General features: G+C 39.7%; 2 protein-coding genes across 6 annotated transcripts in view; one reads left to right on the plus strand and one right to left on the minus strand.

Annotated features, from left to right (window-relative positions):
* The window catches only part of CCIN (calicin), a 399,321-nt gene that overhangs the window by 178,191 nt on the left and 203,523 nt on the right, over positions 1 to 17,607 (minus strand). The window lies entirely within an intron of this gene.
* Positions 1 to 17,607, plus strand: part of RNF38 (ring finger protein 38) — a 123,593-nt gene that overhangs the window by 42,524 nt on the left and 63,462 nt on the right. For 4 of the 5 annotated variants that reach the window (XM_082468656.1, XM_082468659.1, XM_082468660.1 and 1 more), the window contains exon 2: positions 10,265 to 10,335. The exons of the other annotated variant lie outside the window; for it this stretch is intronic. In XM_082468656.1, the coding sequence (XP_082324782.1) occupies positions 10,265 to 10,335 (71 nt within the window). The remainder of the gene's footprint in view (positions 1 to 10,264; positions 10,336 to 17,607) is intronic. 5 annotated transcript variants of the gene reach the window in all.

Genomic DNA, 17,607 nt, shown 5'->3' on the forward strand with positions numbered 1-17,607 from the left:
TCTTTTGGCTGCGTTGGGTGTTCGTTGCTGCATGCGGGCTTTCTCTAGTTGCAGCGAGCCGGGGCTACTCTTCGTTGTGATGCGCGGGCTTCTCATTGCAGTAGCTTCTCTTGTTGCGGAGCACAGGCTCTAGGTGCGCAGGCTTCAGTAGTTGTGGCTCGCGGGCTCTAGAGCACAGGCTCAGTAGTTGTGGTGCACGGGCTTAGTTGCTCCATGACATGTGGGATCTTCCCGTACCAGGGATCGAACCCATGTCCCCTGCGTTGGCAGGCAGATTCTTAATCACTGCACCACCAGGGAAGTCCCTAATAATGTCTTAAAGTGTATTATTAGCTAATAGAGTTTGTCTAGTAAGTTTTAAGTAAGATTTCTAAAAATAGTGCAGCCTGTTTTGTAAGTTCATTTGGAGAAAGCTTGAAGCATTGAGGATAGATGTGTAAATAAAGTTGGGTTTTAACAATTGGTTGATACTTAAATCTTTGGAGCAGATATATGGAAATTGTTGGTTGTTAAAACTCGGAACCTTCCTGGCACTTTTCTTCAAAGCCGTGCCATATACTCTGGTATCCCAGTAGCAGTTGTGAAGGCTGCTGCAAGTGATGTGATTAAAACCCAGAGAGATCATGTTCCAGAGTGTAGCAGCCCCCAGGCCAAGTATTGGATAAGGCTCAATATGTTTTCGTGTCCTGCTACAAAATCAGGCACTTAAAAAAAATTCTTTCTGCTGGAGTGAAAGGGAAAGGGCCCTGAAAAAACAGTATGTGGGAGCAGAACCAAAAAATTAGACTTAAGTGCTGAGAGTCTCTTTTGGACAGTAATTACAGTGACAGTTACTTATAAAGTACATGCAAGTTCCTGGGGCTGGATTTTTAAAAAGTCTACCTGTCTCTCTTATTGTAGAATGAACAAAAAAGTAGCTGTTTAGTTTTTTTTATATTATTGATTGAGTTCAGGTGCTTTTTAGTATCTATGCCAATTATTTGGATTGTGGTGGCTGGTAGGCTAATTAAGTTTTCAAAAGACTGATTTGGAAGGGTTGTTAATACCTCAGAAAATGGGACCAGATTTCAGAATAATTAATTAAATTTATAGAATACCCACTATGTGCAAGGGCCTGTACCAGTGTCCTAAAGAATCTAAAAGCAGTGTAAGACCTAGCATCTTTTATCTGAATTTTACTGTCTCCTTGCTGGAACTTATAAATCCATCTGCCACAATGCATAATTGAATTCTCCCTTGCTAGTCTTTGGATTATCAAGGAGAGTCTGTCTGAGACATGATTTCCATCTTGGCCCAGTTGTGACCCCAGTTAATCACTTGACCTCCTTGGTATGTGTGGACAATAGTTGTTCCAAGCCTTGATCATCATCTCGTGTACTTAACTGGTGTATAAAAAGCCCTGGGTAGATCACTGAGGCATGAGGTTCAGTCCTTACCTGCCCAATGCTGTCCTTGAGCCAGGCCAGGCGAGTGATTCTGTGTCTCTACTCCCAGTTCTCTGTATGTGTTTGGGGGAGGATGGGATGGAGAGGAGAGAGACATCACCTTTGAGGGGTTTCATGAACGAGCCAGGTAAGCGCTCATAGGTTGGTCTCAACTGCCTTCGCCAGGGTACTTCTGTCAGAAGCCATTACAGATTTGGACTGGAGCTTAATAACAAAAAGAATGGGCTAAAAATATCCCTGCCTACACTCAGGCTAACGGTTGCATCTTAGCAGAACATCCTAACAGTTGCCACCAAGATTATTTTGTAGACAGGGTCTCAAAGGAGAGAGAAGATAATGGATAGTTCACCTCAAGAATCCTGCTCATGGTCATGGGGGTGCTGTTGGAGTCCTCTTTTTTTTTTTTTTTTTTTCCTGGCCTTGCTGTGTGGCTTGCGGCATCTTAGTTCCCCAACCGGAGATCGAACCTGTGCCCCACCTGCAGTAGAAGCTAGGAGCCCTAACCACGAGACTGCCAGGGAATTCCCTCTTTTCTTTCTTGCTTTTTTTTTTTTTTTGAGTCTTTTTTCTTGAGTTTGTTTGTCCTATTTGGTCTAGTATTGCTAGGGATACTGGGAGCTAGCCTTGGAGCTAGGCCCTTTTTTTAATGGGCATCATGGAAAATCAGAAAATATAGATGAGCAAAAAATAAGAAAAAAATTTCCTCCTGTCACCCAGGGATTACCATTGTTAGTATCATGGTGTATATTCTTCTGAACGTTTCCTTTGTATATCTGTGTACACATATACGTATTTATTTAACCATCATGAAAGCATAGTATTCATATTCTCTACTCCACTTTTTTTAATCTTATTTTATTTAATTTATTTATTTTTAAAATAAATTTATTTATTTATTTATTTTTATTTTCTTTTTGGCTGCGTTGGGTCTTCGTTGCTGTGCGCGGGCTTTCTCTAGTTGCGGCAAGTGGGGGCTGCTCTTCGTTGTGGTGCACGGGCTTCTCCTTGCGGTGGCTTCTCTTGTTGCGGAGCACGGGCTCTAAGTGCGCGGGCTTCAGTAGTTGTGGCACGTGGGCTCAGTAGTTGTGGCTCGCAGGCTCTAGAGCGCAGGCTCAGTAGTTGTGGCACACAGGCTTAGTTGCTCCGTGGCATGTGGGATCTTCCTGGACCAGGGCTCAAACCCATGTCCCCTGCATTGGCAGGTGGATGCTTAACCACTGCACCACCAGGGAAGCTCCGCTTTTTTTTAAGTTAACATTTTATTTCAGTAAGTTTTCATCTCATCTAATTTTACCATGTTCAGATTTTTCCAATTCTCTCCCAAATATCCTTTTTAACTAGTTTATTTAAACTAATATGCAATCTGGTATGCACATTGTATCTGTTTCCTTTAATTTCTTTTAATCTAGCACAGTTCCTATCTTTTCTTTTTCCTTTTATAATAATAATAACACCGACTTATTGAGAACTTCTGCAGAACCAAGTTTTGGATGAGCTGATTGCTTCCTGTGATGTCTATCCCTTGTATTTCCTGTAAACTGCCAATTATATCCAGTAGTTCGATGGAGCCAAGGAAAGTATTTTTTGCTTGGATGCCAAATAGAGTTTATGTCTGAATTTCACAGTGTATCACATCAGAAGTCACATCTGGTTGGCCCACTGTTAATGATGATAAGATTGGCCATTGGATTAAGGTGACGGGATTAGGTCTCTTTACAGTGTAGTTAGGTTCTCCCTGCAACTATAGATAACGTGGGTAGCGTTACTTTGGCACTTTACAAACCCCCATCAGCCATGCACTTAATGACTTTAGCCTAATTGGTGACCCTTGCCTGAATCAACAGTTTTATGGGGCTTGCAAAATGATGTTTTCTAATTCTGAAATTCCTTCTGTATCTATTAGCTGGCATTCTTCTGCAATGTAGAACTAGGGCTATTCAGTTACTCTAAAAGTTAGGATAAATGCATGATTTTTTAAAAGTTGCTATTAAGGGACTCCCAGATTTTCATTGATATGATGTGTTTTGGTCAGCTACAGTCTTTTCTTGTTGTTGTTGTTGTTTTTAATGCTTAAACTGGTAAAAGTTTGGCCAGTGGGAGCCGCTGCTTTTGGTCCTGTAGAACAGGTGTCAGAAAGCACGTGGTGCTTAGGTTGGTGCTGTTGCTCTCCCCATTGTCCACTTTCGTAGCTCAAAACCTTTACTTTTAAACCCTCAAATCTTTGGGAATTTCCTGGCATCCAGTGGTTAGGACTCCACGCTCTCACTGCCAAGGGCCTGGGTTCAGTGCCTGGTCAGGGAACCAAGATCCTGCAAGCTGCATGGTGCAGCCAAAAAAAACAAACAAAACCAAAAATGAGTCTAGGAAATGCTTGAGAGGGGCTCACTTCATACTTCTAGATTAACCCAGTACTATTACAATGCAAACCCCCATCTTACATGTGCACATTGAGGAATAATTCTAAGAGTGCTCAAAATGCCACATTTTCATGACAACTTCAAGAGCCTAACCACTTTTAAAGAGATGTGCACACTTTGCCCAAGTCTCTGCAGTTCAGTTTTGTGGTTTAATGCCCCTCGTTTTTTATACCCAGATTTCGAGGAATATGCATATATCTCAACAATGGTTTTCTGCTGATGTTTATCTAAGAAGATTATATGTTAATGTTTCACAAACTCAGTACATTTTTTTTCTTCAAAGCAATGTGCAGAAGAGTTTCAGTTATTGATACATTCCTATTATCCTTGAGAGAACATGACATTTGGAAAACCATGCTGCATGTCAACAAAGAGGGTGTGAGTTCTAGATGGGCCTGGCACTAAGAGGCCTTATTACTGCATATAAAGAAATGGTGTTGTTTGACAGTGTTTTAAGGATATAACATAATAGCATGATAATTTGCTACAGGTGTGTTTATTGTGTTTTAGTTCCCTTTTAGGAAAGAAGAAGAGGTAGGAGACATGATCAGAAAGGTCTAGGATACCCAGGTCATGTGAGACCTCGTAGACCAAGGAGTAAGGACTTTGGATTTTATTTTGAGTGAGAGACGGAACAAGGTTTTCAAAGGAGGAGTGACATGATCTATCTGAACCTTGAAAAGGGTCATTCGTGCTACTATGTGGAAAATAGACTGGGGAGGAGGTAGGGAAAGTTCATGGGGAAAGAGTGGAACTAAGACCAGTCAGGAAACCATTGCATTAGTCCAGGCTTTGGCTTGGGTAGCCGCAGTGGATGATGCTGAGTAGTTATACTTCAGGCATATTTTTGAAGTGGGACCAACAGGATTTGCCAACTCATCAAATGTGGGATGTGAATTAAAGAGAGGAGTTGAGGAAGATGCCAAGGGTTTTGGCCAGAGCAGCTGGTGAATAGTTCTGCCATTTACTGAAACTGGAGGCAGGTTTAGAGGAGAAGATCAAGAGCTCAGTTTTGGACATGTTATGTTTGAGATGCTGTTTAGATATCTAAGTGATTTCGAATAGGTAGCAGAATATAGAAATCTGGGTTTCCTTGGGGTGGGAGGTGGGAGAGTCAGAGCTTGGAAATAAAGATTTTGGTGTCATCAGCCACGGGACTAGTTGGGATCACTAAAGGAGTGAATATAGATAGAAAAGAGAAGTCTGAGGATTGATCCTCGGGACATTCCAACCTTTATAATGGGAAGATGAGAATCCAGCAAATGGGACTGAGTGGCAGTCAGTGATGTAGGAAGCTTCTGTGAGGCCATGTGACGAAAAGGGTTTCACGAAGGAGAGTAGGGTCAGCTGGGTCAAATGCTGCCAGTAGATCAAGAAAGGTGAGGATTCAGAATTGACCATTAGATTTTGCAGTATAGTGGTCTCCGGGAACATGACAAATAATGTCTCTGCTTTACCTCACTACCTTTACCCCTGTGGACTTAAAACACTATCTGATATTCTTGGCAGTTGCTCGGAAACTTCTCCACTTGCCGCCACTGTTTCAACCTCGACGTCTTTGTGTTTCCTAGTTCTAAACTATGGGCTTCATACCCCGACTTGAGCCCTCACTTCTCTTCTCTTCCCTCGATTTCACATACTTGTCTGACTCTTCCCAAGATGTTGCACATCTATTTTCCCTGATAACACTCCTGATCTGGTTCTCCCTCTGGTCCCAGCACTTTCTGCTAACCATTTTGGGGGTTTGTAACTGTTTTGGGTGTGTCATGGACTCCTTTGGTAATCAGATGAAGTTTATAGGCCCCTTCCCAGGAGAATACTTTTAATTGCATAAAATAAAATACATGAGATTACAAAGAAAACCAATCATACTGGAATGTAGTTATCAAAATATTAAAAACTAATTTGTGATAAAAATATATTTGTTATTATATTTAATGTATTAAATAACACATTCTAGCAGTGGGCCTAATAGCTACTGTAAATTTAAAGTAATGATAAGTGTAAATGATATTGCAATATACCTCCAGCAACTGTATTATATGAAAATATATGTGGTTTTTATTAGAGACAAAATCACAGGTACTGTCAATCCTAATGTGGTTTATTGTTATATTCATAATAGAGTAGATTTTTTACATTTAGTTTCAAGTTAATGAAAATAAAGATAAAATTTTATTCCCATGTAAGTCTTGGTTAAGAACCTAGAGAGAGAACTGTCATGCTGGTGTGAGGAGAGCACTGAGTGCCCACCAGGTGGAGGAACAAGCCTCGTCTGCATGGAAGCATCCTGCCACATTGCTCATGGGGAGTGGAGGATTCAGACATGGACTTTATGCCTTGAGTAGTGGAGTGCCAGGGTAGGTTCTTGAGCAGGAATAATAACTTTATAAAATGCATTTGAAAACATCAGAAAACTCGTGGTAAACACTGTCATTTAATGTATGTTTGGCTAGATTCTTTCAATTTTCAAAAATTGGCTCCTTTATTTTAGTATAGAAGGTTTCTTCTTTTGCCTCTGTGTGCTTCTTTCCCTGACTAGCTATCCAAAGTTGCTTACAATCTGTATTTTATTCTTCAGGAGTTCAGTTTGAGTGATCTGTCTACATTCTTTTTCTTATGGGGCAGGGACAGCTGGAGAGGGAAACTGGTGCTTTTGTGCTTTCATTTGCCTCTGGGATGCTTCTGCATTGTTTTCCAGCAAAGGGCCCTTCCCTTTGTGGCAAAGGAGTGAATTCTGATATTCAGGGGAAAAAATCAAAGAGAGAAACCTTGCCCATTTAAAAATTGGGTTCTATTTTCTTCCTGTTGAGTTTTTTGTTTTTCGGTTTTTTTTTTTTTTGGCTGCGCAGCTTGTGGGATCTTAGTTCCCCAAGGGATCAAACCAGGGCCCCGTTATGAAAGCACCGAGTCCTAACCACTGGACCACCAGGGAATTCCCATTACTGTTGAATTTTAAGAGTTCTTTGAATACTTTTGGGTATCAGTCCTTTATTAGATACGCATTTTGCAGATACTTTCTAGCAGCCTGTGGCGTTGTCTTTTCATTTTCTTAAGTGTCTTTCACAGAGCAGAAGTTTTTAATTTTATTGAAGTCCATTTTACCATTTTTTTCTTGATGGATTATGCTTTGGTGTCAAGCCAAGGACACTTAGATTTTTTCCTGTTATCTTCTAGAAGTTTTATAGTTTTGTGTTTTACATTTAGGTCTATGATCCATTTTGAGTTAATTTTTGTGAAAGGTGTATGGTTAGTGTCTAGGTTCTTTTTTTTTGTATGTGGATGTCTATTCATTTATTTTTAATACTCTCTTTTGGAAGAGATTTTTAAGTTGCTAAATAATGTATCTCAACCTTCATCTTTCCAAATTCATGGAGTCCAAGTTTTTGACAATGGTCCCAAATGGTGGTCTCCCTCATAGTTATTAGATGGTATTATGTGAACTATTTCTAACAAAGTTTCATTTTTCTTAGACTGTGTCCAAGAGAAACACACATAACATGATACGTTAAATACAGCGGTTTTGCATAAGACTAAGATAAATGTCTGTTTTGGTACCTCTTTGAAAGGTATCTAAATGTATGCTTATAATCATCAGTTCTTAGGGTTCTTTTCACCAGTCTAACTTTAGTATTACATGATATTAGACTAATAGGAGACTGAAGGTATAATTTTTACTAACTCCTTGAAACTCATCTACTGAATTTTTTTTTAATAATTCAGATTTTTAAAAAAATTATTTTATTTTTATTTTTGGCTGTGTTGGGTCTTTGTTGCTGCACGCGGGCTTTCTCTAGTTGCGGCCAGCGGGGGCTACTCTTCGTTGCGGTGCGTGGGCTTCTCATTGCGGTGGCTTGTCTTGTTGTGGAGCACGGGCTGTAGGTGCGCAGGCTTCAGTAGTTGTGGCACGTGGGCTCAGTAGTTGTGGCTCCCAGGCTCTAGAGTGCAGGCTTAGTAGTTGTGGCACATGAACTTAGTTGCTTCGTGGCATGTGGGATCTTCCTGGACCAGGGCTCGAACCCATGTCCTCTGCATTGGCAGGTGGATTCTTAACCACTGCGCCACCAGGGAAGCCCTCATCTACCGAATTTTTGACAGAATAGTTTATGTTGTGATTAGATTTGTCATTCTACTATCACAGGAGATTTTAGTATTTGGGAACATTGTCGTATATATATTCTTTCTTCCAAATTATGGTTGTTGAATATGTGAAATGATGTTAACTGTTATCAGTACCAGTGGGAACTCTATGGTTTATATTATTCTTATCCATAATTGTAACTTTTTGGCAACTGTACCTTCCCCCATCTCATCCTTCCCAGAATTGTCATCCAGTGGCAAAAACTTGTTAAGCTTATTAATATTTCCGAGAAATAGAAATTAGAAAGATCTTTTGATGTGATCAGACTTTTTAAAATTGTTTTTTTATGCTAATACTTTGTTGATAAATTTTCTTTTATTGAATTAGTTAAGGAATCAGGCTGAGCAGATTATAGTGACACACTATATTACATATGCTGTCAGTATGCTATATCTATATCTATATCTATATATATACACACACACACACACACATATATACTGTATGTTACAACTTTATTTAGTATTTTTATTCCTGTGTTTCAGTGAGGTTGTTTTCTTATTTTGATCCTTTTTATATTTTATAATCAATGTCATATAAAATGAGTTGGGAAACAACAGTTTATATTGGGAAGTTAGGAATAGTCACTGTCACTGGGATTATTGATTCTGTATATTTGAAGAAATTATCTGGTAAAGTTATCTAGTAAGGACTGTTTTTTTTTTTTTGGCTGCGCTGCAAGGCTTGTAGGATCTTAGTTCACTGACCAGGGATTGAACCTGGGTTCCCGGCAGTGAAAGAAAGCGCCGAGTCCTAACCACTGGACCTGCAGGGAATTCCCCTAGGACTTTTTATCCTTTGTAGTTTTTAATAATTTTCTCTGTTATTGCCAATTATTTTCTTATTTTCTTTTTATGAATGCATAAGAGTAATATATGATAAAAATCTACCTTTAAAGTCTAAAAGAGTTATTTCAATAAGTGTAAAACAAAAATTTTTATTATTAAGAAAATGTGTCAAAGTTTAGTTGGCAGCATTCTTTCTCAAGCATATAGAATAATTGGACATCTGAATTGACGGCATTGTAAATTTTATAATTTTATTTGTTAGTGTAACGTCCACAGGAGTGACAGGGGGATGTTTTCTTAGGTTCAACTAAACATTTGCACATTCAGACTGGTAAAACCACCGTAGGTCTCACTTGGCAACATTTATTCAGAAGGATATAGGACAGAAGCTATAACTTATCAGTAAGACAGTGGGAGTCCTCGCAGCAGTTCATTCTTTCTGAAGTGCTCTTCTCACAGCTTAGGTCTGAAGTACTCTTCTCACAGCTTAGGTTCAAAGAGATGAGATTCACATTGTGTGGTGCAGAGAACTCCGTGGGCATAGTTTCCAGGGTCTTTTGCCAGGACATGCCTAATTAGGTAACATGTCATCATACTCAGAGAAGTTCAAGAACGTGGCTTCCTACTAAGTGGCTATTGTACTTCCAGTCCAGATACAATTTACTAATTTGGTAATTTCTGTCGTAAGAAATGTTGCCAGGTAACATAGGTGGCATGCTGTTTAATCAGGTTAACAGGGATTAACCCGAGGTTGAATTCTCATACATAGGGAGAACGGGTTTTGCTCATCTTTGGTCCACAGTCATGCATGCTCATTTTTTTTCATTTATGCCTTCTTGTTTTAGTATTATCATCTTTCAGAAGGTTTTTCTTACTCCAAGATTATTTTTTTAATGTCATTTGTTTTCCTATTGGTTAGAAATGTCACTGTTGTCATAGAGCAGTTATTAGGAGATAGTTCTTCAAATTAACAAATGGTTGTGTATATTAAAAATGTGTACTTTTTAAAGTAATAAAAACATATTTATAATCTTACGATTGTGTATTAGATTGTGTTATTTGTATGCTGAAAATTTATAGGGTCAATTTTTTTCTCAAAGAAAGTATGTGTAGTCTGAAAAGCAGTATACTTTTTTCTAAATAGAAGTTTGCCTATTGAAGGCTGTTGTGCTTATTTAGGTGGCCTTACTCTGAAAACTAACCACTCAGTGTAGTAGAAAGTGGTGAATTAGGGGTTTGAATAATGGGGTTCTGGTTTCAGACCTGCCACTTCACTGACTGCTCCTTTGTGCAAGTCAGCCTGTCTGTGTTTTGTTTTGCTCAAACTGCACGAATAACAATCCCTATCCTGCCTATTTCCGAGTATTGTTGAGGATTAGATGGGATGATGGATATAAAGGCACTTTTAATTGGTAAAGCAGTTTAAATGTAAGGAATTATTGCATCTTAACTTTTCCTCCCTTTCTCTTGTAGGTAGTGTTGGTGCTTCTTTTCAGTGCCAGTCCATCCATCACGACCACATTTGTCATGATGACAGTGACAAGGTGAGGTCCGTGTTGATGTCTACAATGGTGAAAATGCATGCTGCCCTTATATCACTGGATTCACTTGCATAACTCTGGTCATAGGGGCAGAAGAGTGTGACTTGGGGGGCACAATGTTGAGATGCAGAGAGCCTTGCTGGTTTGTGTGCCAGCTCACTAGACTGCTCCAGAAAACTTGCAGATAATTCCCAGGAGGTGGGCTGGACTACTGATAACCCATTTCCTTACTCCCGTTCCTGTCTCTGTCACTGCGCTTCTTTTCCTGCACAGCCTGGATGGATTATCTTAATATACGAACAGGTGCTCCCAAAGCTGATAACTATTTCAGCAATTTGTATCTGTTTCCAATTTGAAATATCTCAGACATTCCAATTTGTTTGTTTTGTAGTTGATTGTATTATGGCTTATTCTCATGCTTACTTCTTTTTTTTTTTTTTTGGCTCTGTTTCCAAAGCCCAATTTAAATGTTGAGGAATGACGGTGGAACCTGTCTGATTCATGCAAAAGAAGCCTGCTTTGGGCCTTTTTTATTTTTTAAATCAGGCCCAGACTTTTGGTATTTTGCTTGTGTTCTTTTTATCTCTAAAGAAACTGGTCTTTGGGGGCTTTCCAGTACTCATCAGCACCCTTGATGGCCCAGCCCTTGAAGTAGATACTAATGTGGGCTTGGTGTTTGGAACCTCTGGCTGCTGATATTGGATGGGCTTAAATTTAGTCTTTTCCATCATCAGTTTCCAGTGGTCTCCCTCCCACTTCCTGTGTCTTGTATGCAGGAATGTATCACTCCCCTGGTAGTTTCCCCAGGCAGACCAATCCAAGTGCTGTTTTTCTGTGCTGTTGTAATCAAGATCCTCCTCCCTCATCCTGTTGGAGCTCGATCAAGATGTTGGTTGATCATTGGGATTTTCCAAATGGCCTTTTTGTTCTGTGTGTTGATCTCTCTGTCTTTGTGAGCTTTGCTCAGTCAGATTTCAGTCTGTTTACAGAGAGAGTGGTATGCTTTTAGTATTCCAGATTCTCTCTTATTATTGATAGTAATCCAGAGGCATGGGTTTAACTTTTAACTTCTTTTAGAAACAAGCCACTGAAAAAGACTTCTGAACTATATAGTTAGCTCCCTAAAATTCAGTATACCACAGATTTTAGACGAGCATTTGAAAATAAGACTGATAGAAAAGGCAAAATCACTTTCGGTCAGTAATATTACAAAGAATTGTGTTACATCATTGTAAAGATGTTTGGGGGTTAAAATTTCTTTCCGCAGATGGGTATAATATGCCTCTATCCATTGTTCATTTACAGTGGAGAAGCCAGACTATTCTCTGTTCTGTCTCCAGGTTTAGAGCCTAGAGATGAGATTTCTGTCCATTTCTGCAGGATACTTTTTATCTACTTTAAAATGGTTTTCCTCCTAATTTCTGAATCTTTGTATGACTGATTTTGTGCTTTTAGGATAGGATCTTTCCTGAAATACATGGGGGGAGGGAAGAGAAATTTTAGGGATTTTTGTCACTTGATCAGCAGATCAAAGAACTGTCAGAAACTGCTCTCCTCTCCTGCCTACCATGCATATATTTATGATGGTTTCCCAGAGGGAAGTGGAGAGAATGGATTAGGGTCTCTTGACTATATTTATAATTGATTCAACTGATTCAGTCAGCAAATAATATTTGTTGATAGGCAGCTATGTTTCTTGGCACTTAGGGAATGTATCAGGATACAAAACAAAAATTGCTGTTTTTTCATGAGTGTGCAGTCTAACTGGGGGAGGCAGACAATAAAAATAAACATAACACATAAGTTATATAGTATGCTACAATAAGCACAATGGATTAAAGAAACGTACAGCAGAATAAGTGGGATGAGGACCACCAAGAGTTGGATGTTACAGATTGCAGCTTTGAATAGGATCATTAGACATCATTCTGGGGAGGAGAGTGGTGGATAGGACAAGAATCAGATTTCTGTGTTTGTAGCAGCTTCTGACTTCTTTCTTTCTATAATAAATGGGTATTGGTTTTGCAAAAGCAACAACAAAACCTGCTGCCTGATATATGCCACTTGGATAGGTATGTGTGTTCTCTCTCTCTCTCTCTCTGAGAATTGAAGGGATTATAGAGTACAGCTAATTCAACCCTCTTTTTAAAATAAACTTGCAAGCTGTGACCCCAGTGGGAGAAGAGACTTGTTCAGGAGTCACCCTGGAGTGCTGCAGCTAGATCACATCTTCTATCCCTGATACAAGCCATGTAAAGTAATTGTCTAGCTATTCTGAGCACATTGTCAAAACACATATTGATGCTTTGCTTATTATCCTCACTTAGCTTTCAGGCATGGTCCATTTCTCAGATTTGGGAACAAAAGTTGATTTTTCTTAAACGTTGTCTGAATTTTAACTAATTCATGTGTGATGTGAGTGGAACCAAGGAGAAAAAGGGCCAGTCCATTTGTCGGACCTCCATTCTACAACCTTGGAAGTGGTGGCAAGCCCCCAAATTCCATGGTTTGGCTTGTTTTCCAACTTAAGTTTCTCTGCTGCTATACATCGGCTTGTAACTTACAGTGCCGGAAGGAGCTGTTTCCAGCTCTGAGGTTTACTGTTAACTACTGTGAGTTACTTACTCTCATGTTCAGTTTATATTGGGCATAGCAATTCACACAAAGCCCTCCAGCAATATTTTTATATTCATTCACAATGTCATACCCCATAATTTCCAGGTAGCAAATACTTACTTATTATATATCAATATTTGAGTACCTACTATGAGCTAAGCATTGTTCTAGGCACTGGGGACAGTGTATTGAACAAAACAGACAGGAATCTTTACTCTTATGGAGCTTGCTCTCTGTAAGTGGGTTAGGGAGATGGCAAGACATAAATAAAGATACTGTTAGTTCATTTGTGTTATGAAGAATAATAAATCAGGTAAGGGATATAGGAGTATTGGGAGAAGATTACCTTCTAAACACCCTTTGAAATAGGGGTTGTTTTATCCCCATTTGTAGGTGAGGAATGTGAGACATAGATTAAGTAGTTTCCCCAAGGTTACCCAGTTAGTAAAACTGGGATTCAAACACAAGCTACCTAATTCAGAGTCTGTACTTGACCATCTGAAGAAATCTGTTCCTAATGTAGCTTTACCCACTCAACTCTGACACGCTCAGGAGAAAATATCTTCAAGTGGAGAAGGCCCTGGAGAATCACAGTGAACCAAGTCACTTGGCAGGTAATCTGTGCCTGTCAGTTTTTTCTTGACCAGCTCCTTTTGGCCTCCATTGTGATTCATGACTATTTGTTACTCCAGGCTTCTCTAACCTGACACCCCTGCCCTGATTCATACTCAGAAATCTGTGCTTCTTTATAAGAAACCTCACATTGTATATTGCTGTATTGCACTGATCAAATGTGATGGTTATGTAGAAGCAGTTTAAAAGTATAAAGAATAACACAAAAATGTGATTGTGATAGCATATTTATGTTTCACTTAGATATTGAAGTTAACCTAAATCAGCTAATGTCACCTTGGGATTATTAAGTAGTCATCTTCACAGTGAGAACAAGCTTGACATGGGGGATTAGGTCTGTCCTGAGAATGAGATAAAACATTGAACAATTTGGTAAAAGGAGACTGTTCCTTCAGGTGAGATGAATTAATTTGTAGCCTCAATGGTACACTCTTCCATAGTGGCCTGGTAATACTTCTGGGAAGGCTGGCCATTTGAGAGAGGGAAATGGAGAGTTCTTTCTAAACTGCATGTGAATGGCTACTCAGAGCAGAAGTCTTTTCTGGACAAAACTTCCTTGTGCTAGCCTTCAGGCCCTTTGTCATGGAAGACGGTACCAATCCAATTTGTGTACAGGTATTCCCACACAGACTGCTTTCAGAAAGATGGGAAATGTGCTACTGGTTTTTCTTCCATGACTATATACTTCCTTTTGTCTTAATCTTTTAAGTTTTTAGTTTTTTAAAAAATTACATGTTGATTGTAAAAAGATATGCAGCACTACCTTCAATCCCTCTCCCCAGAAGTAACAGCAATTGGAATTTTAGTATTAACCAGATTTTTAAAAATTATATTTGTGTAAAATATTTTTCATCTTTGCAAACAGTGGTTTTTAGTATATTCAAAGAATTGTTTATCTATCTCTACTATCTAATTTTAGAACACTTATCACCACCACCCCCCAAAAACCTATACCCATTAACAATCATTCCCCATTATTCCTTCCCGCCAGCTCCAGGCAACCACAAATCTTTCTGTCTCTAAGGATTTGCCTGTTCTAATCACACAATATGTGGCCTTTTGTGTCTGGCTTCTCTCGCTTAGCATGATGATTTCATGGGTTTGTCTATGTTGTAGCATAAATCAGTACTTCATTCCTTTTTATGGGTGAATAATATTCCATTGTGTGGATCTAGCACATTTTGTTTATCAATTCCCCAGTTAGTGGATATTTGTTTGCATGCTTTGGTTATTGTGAATAACACTGCTGTGAACATTTGCCTGTGAGTATGTTTTTGTTTTCACATGATTTTAACACTTTGAGGATCTGCCAAACTTTTCCAAAGTGGCTGCACCATTTTGCATTCCAACAAATGCTTGAGGGTTCCAATTTCTTCACATACATGCCAATACTTTTTTCCTGGTTGTCTTTTATAGATTGACTGATTGATTGATTGCTGCTTTGGTTCTTTGTTGCTGTGTGCAGCTTTCTCTAGTTGCAGCAAGCGGGGGCTACTCTTCGTTGCGGTGCACGGGCTTCTCATTGCGGTGGCTTCTCTTGTTGCAGAGCACGGGCTCTAGGCACGCGGGCTTCAGTAGTTGTGGCACACGGGCTCAGTAGTTGTGGCTTGCGGGCTCTAGAGCGCAGGCTCAGTAGCTGTGGCGCATGGGCTTAGTTGCTCCGCGGCATGTGGGATCTTCCCGGACCAGGGCTCGGACCCGTGTCCCCTGCATTAGCCAGTGGATTCTTAACCACTGCACCACCAGGGAAGCCCCTAGTTGTCTTTTAAGTTATAGCCACTGTAATGAGTGTGAAGTGGCATCTTATTGCGGTTTTAACTTGCATTTCTCTAGTGACTAACTATGCTGAGTGTCTTTTTATATGTTTATTGACCATTCCTAAATCTTCTCTGGTCAGTTAAAAAATGTCAGTTAAAGGTCCTTTTATTGTTCTTGCCCCTTGTGCTTAAAAAATCTCCCTATACCTCGTATTATTATTATTTTATTTATTTATTTATTTATTGCTTGCTTGCTTGCTGCCTTGGGTCTTCGTTGCTGCGCGCGGGCTTTCTCTAGTTGCGGTGAGCGGGGGCTACTCTTCGTCGTGCTTCTCATTGCGGTGGCTTCTGTTTGTCGTGGAGCACAGCCTCTAGGCACGAGGGCTGCAGTAGTTGTGGCTCATGGGCTCTAGAGCGCAGGCTCAGTAGTTGTGGCACACAGGCTTAGTTGCTCTGCGGCATGTGGGATCTTCCCGGACCAGGGCTCAAACCTGTGTCCCCTGCATTGGCAGGTGGATTCTTAACCCCTGGACCACCAGGGAAGTCCATGTGCCTCGTATTATATTGTTACATGTGTTCCATTAGGGAAATGTGGGGAAATAGAATATGTCATAAGTAACCGTACCATCTTTCAATAGATAACACTCTTAACATACATTTTTTTCTTCAAATTTTTCTTTGCATTCTCTGGATGGTTAAAACAAAACTAAAGCACTGATTATCTATGGCTGTGTAATTAATTATCCTAAAACTCAGTGGTGCAAAGCATATCTTTTAGTATCTTTCATGGTTCTGGGGTTTCCTGTGCTCAGCTAGGTGGGCTCTTGCTTGGAATTTCTCATGCAGTTGCAGTCAGATGGTGGCTAAGGTTGGAGTCATCTCGATGTCTTCACTCACATGTCTGATGGTTGATGCTGGTTGTCAGCTGGGACTTCAACTGGGGCCCTCAGCCTGAGCACCTATATGTAGCATGGGCTTCCTCACAGTATGATAGCTTTGATTCTAAGAGTGACTGTCCCAAGAGGACCACACAGGTGCTGTATGGCCTTTTATGACCTAACTTCAGAAGTCACAAAGCTTCACTTCCACCATAGTTACAGGCCTGCCCAAATTCAAGAGGAGAGAGCATCAATCCTACCACTGGGGAGGAATGTCTACATAATAAGAAGAGAATGAAGGATGGGAGAACGTTTCATGGCCATCTTGAAAAATATAATCTGCACATTATATATACATGAAACATCAGTTAAAATGTCTACATAATGTTCCACCATAAGGGTTCATGGTAATTTATTTAACTTGTCTTTAATTGTGGAGCTTTAGGTCATTTTTAAAAAATTGTGCATTTATTCATTCAGCAAATACTTGTAAGTGCCTACTATGTGCCAGGGATAATTGAGTCACCAGGGTACCATGGTGAAAAGAAGGTCCTTGTTCTTTGGGTGCTTATTTTTTGTGGATGGGACAGAAAATGAACTGTATATGTAAACCAGTAAATAATCAGATACTCTTAAGCACTGTGCAAGTAATTGGGCAGTTGGCTACTCTAGATTAGGTGTTAGGGAAGGCCTTTAAGAAGGTGACACTTAAGCTAAGATCTGACAGATGGAAAAGAACAAATCGAGAAAATCTGGGCCATAGGAGAACATGCTAGGGAGAGAGAAACAGCTAGTGCAAAGGCCATAAGGCTAGAAATTGAAACAAACAGAAGGAAAGCTGATGTGCCCAAGCCAGGTGGATGAGGGAGGAAGTGGTGGTATGAGATGAGGTTGAAGGGGTAGGCACAGACTAGATCAAGTGGATCTTGGTAAGCCAGGGAAAGAAGTTTCAATTCTGTGTATTATGGAAGCCTTTGGAAGGTTTTAAGCAAAGAGTGATGTTATATTTTTTTAAATATCCCTTTTCCTGTTGTGATAAGAATTTTTAAAAATTGTGGTAAAATCTGCAATATAAAACTTACCATCTTAACCATTTTTAGGTGTACAGTTCAGTAGTGTTAATAAGTACATTCACATCGTACAGCCAATCTGTAGAACTCTTTTATGTTGCAAAATGCAAACTATATCCGTTAAACAATAATTCATTCTCTTCTCCCCCCAACCCTTGGCAGTCACCCTTCTAATTTCTGTCTCTGAATTTGAGTGCACTATGTACCTCATACAAGTGAAGTCTTTTTGTGACTGACTTAGCATAATGTTGTCAAAGTTCATCCATGTTGTAGCATGCCTCAGAACTTCCTTCCTTTTAAAGGCTGAATAATATTCCATTG

This window comes from Balaenoptera physalus, assembly GCF_965194825.1.
Source record: "Balaenoptera physalus genome assembly, chromosome: 7".
NCBI classification, from domain to species: domain Eukaryota; kingdom Metazoa; phylum Chordata; class Mammalia; order Artiodactyla; family Balaenopteridae; genus Balaenoptera; species Balaenoptera physalus.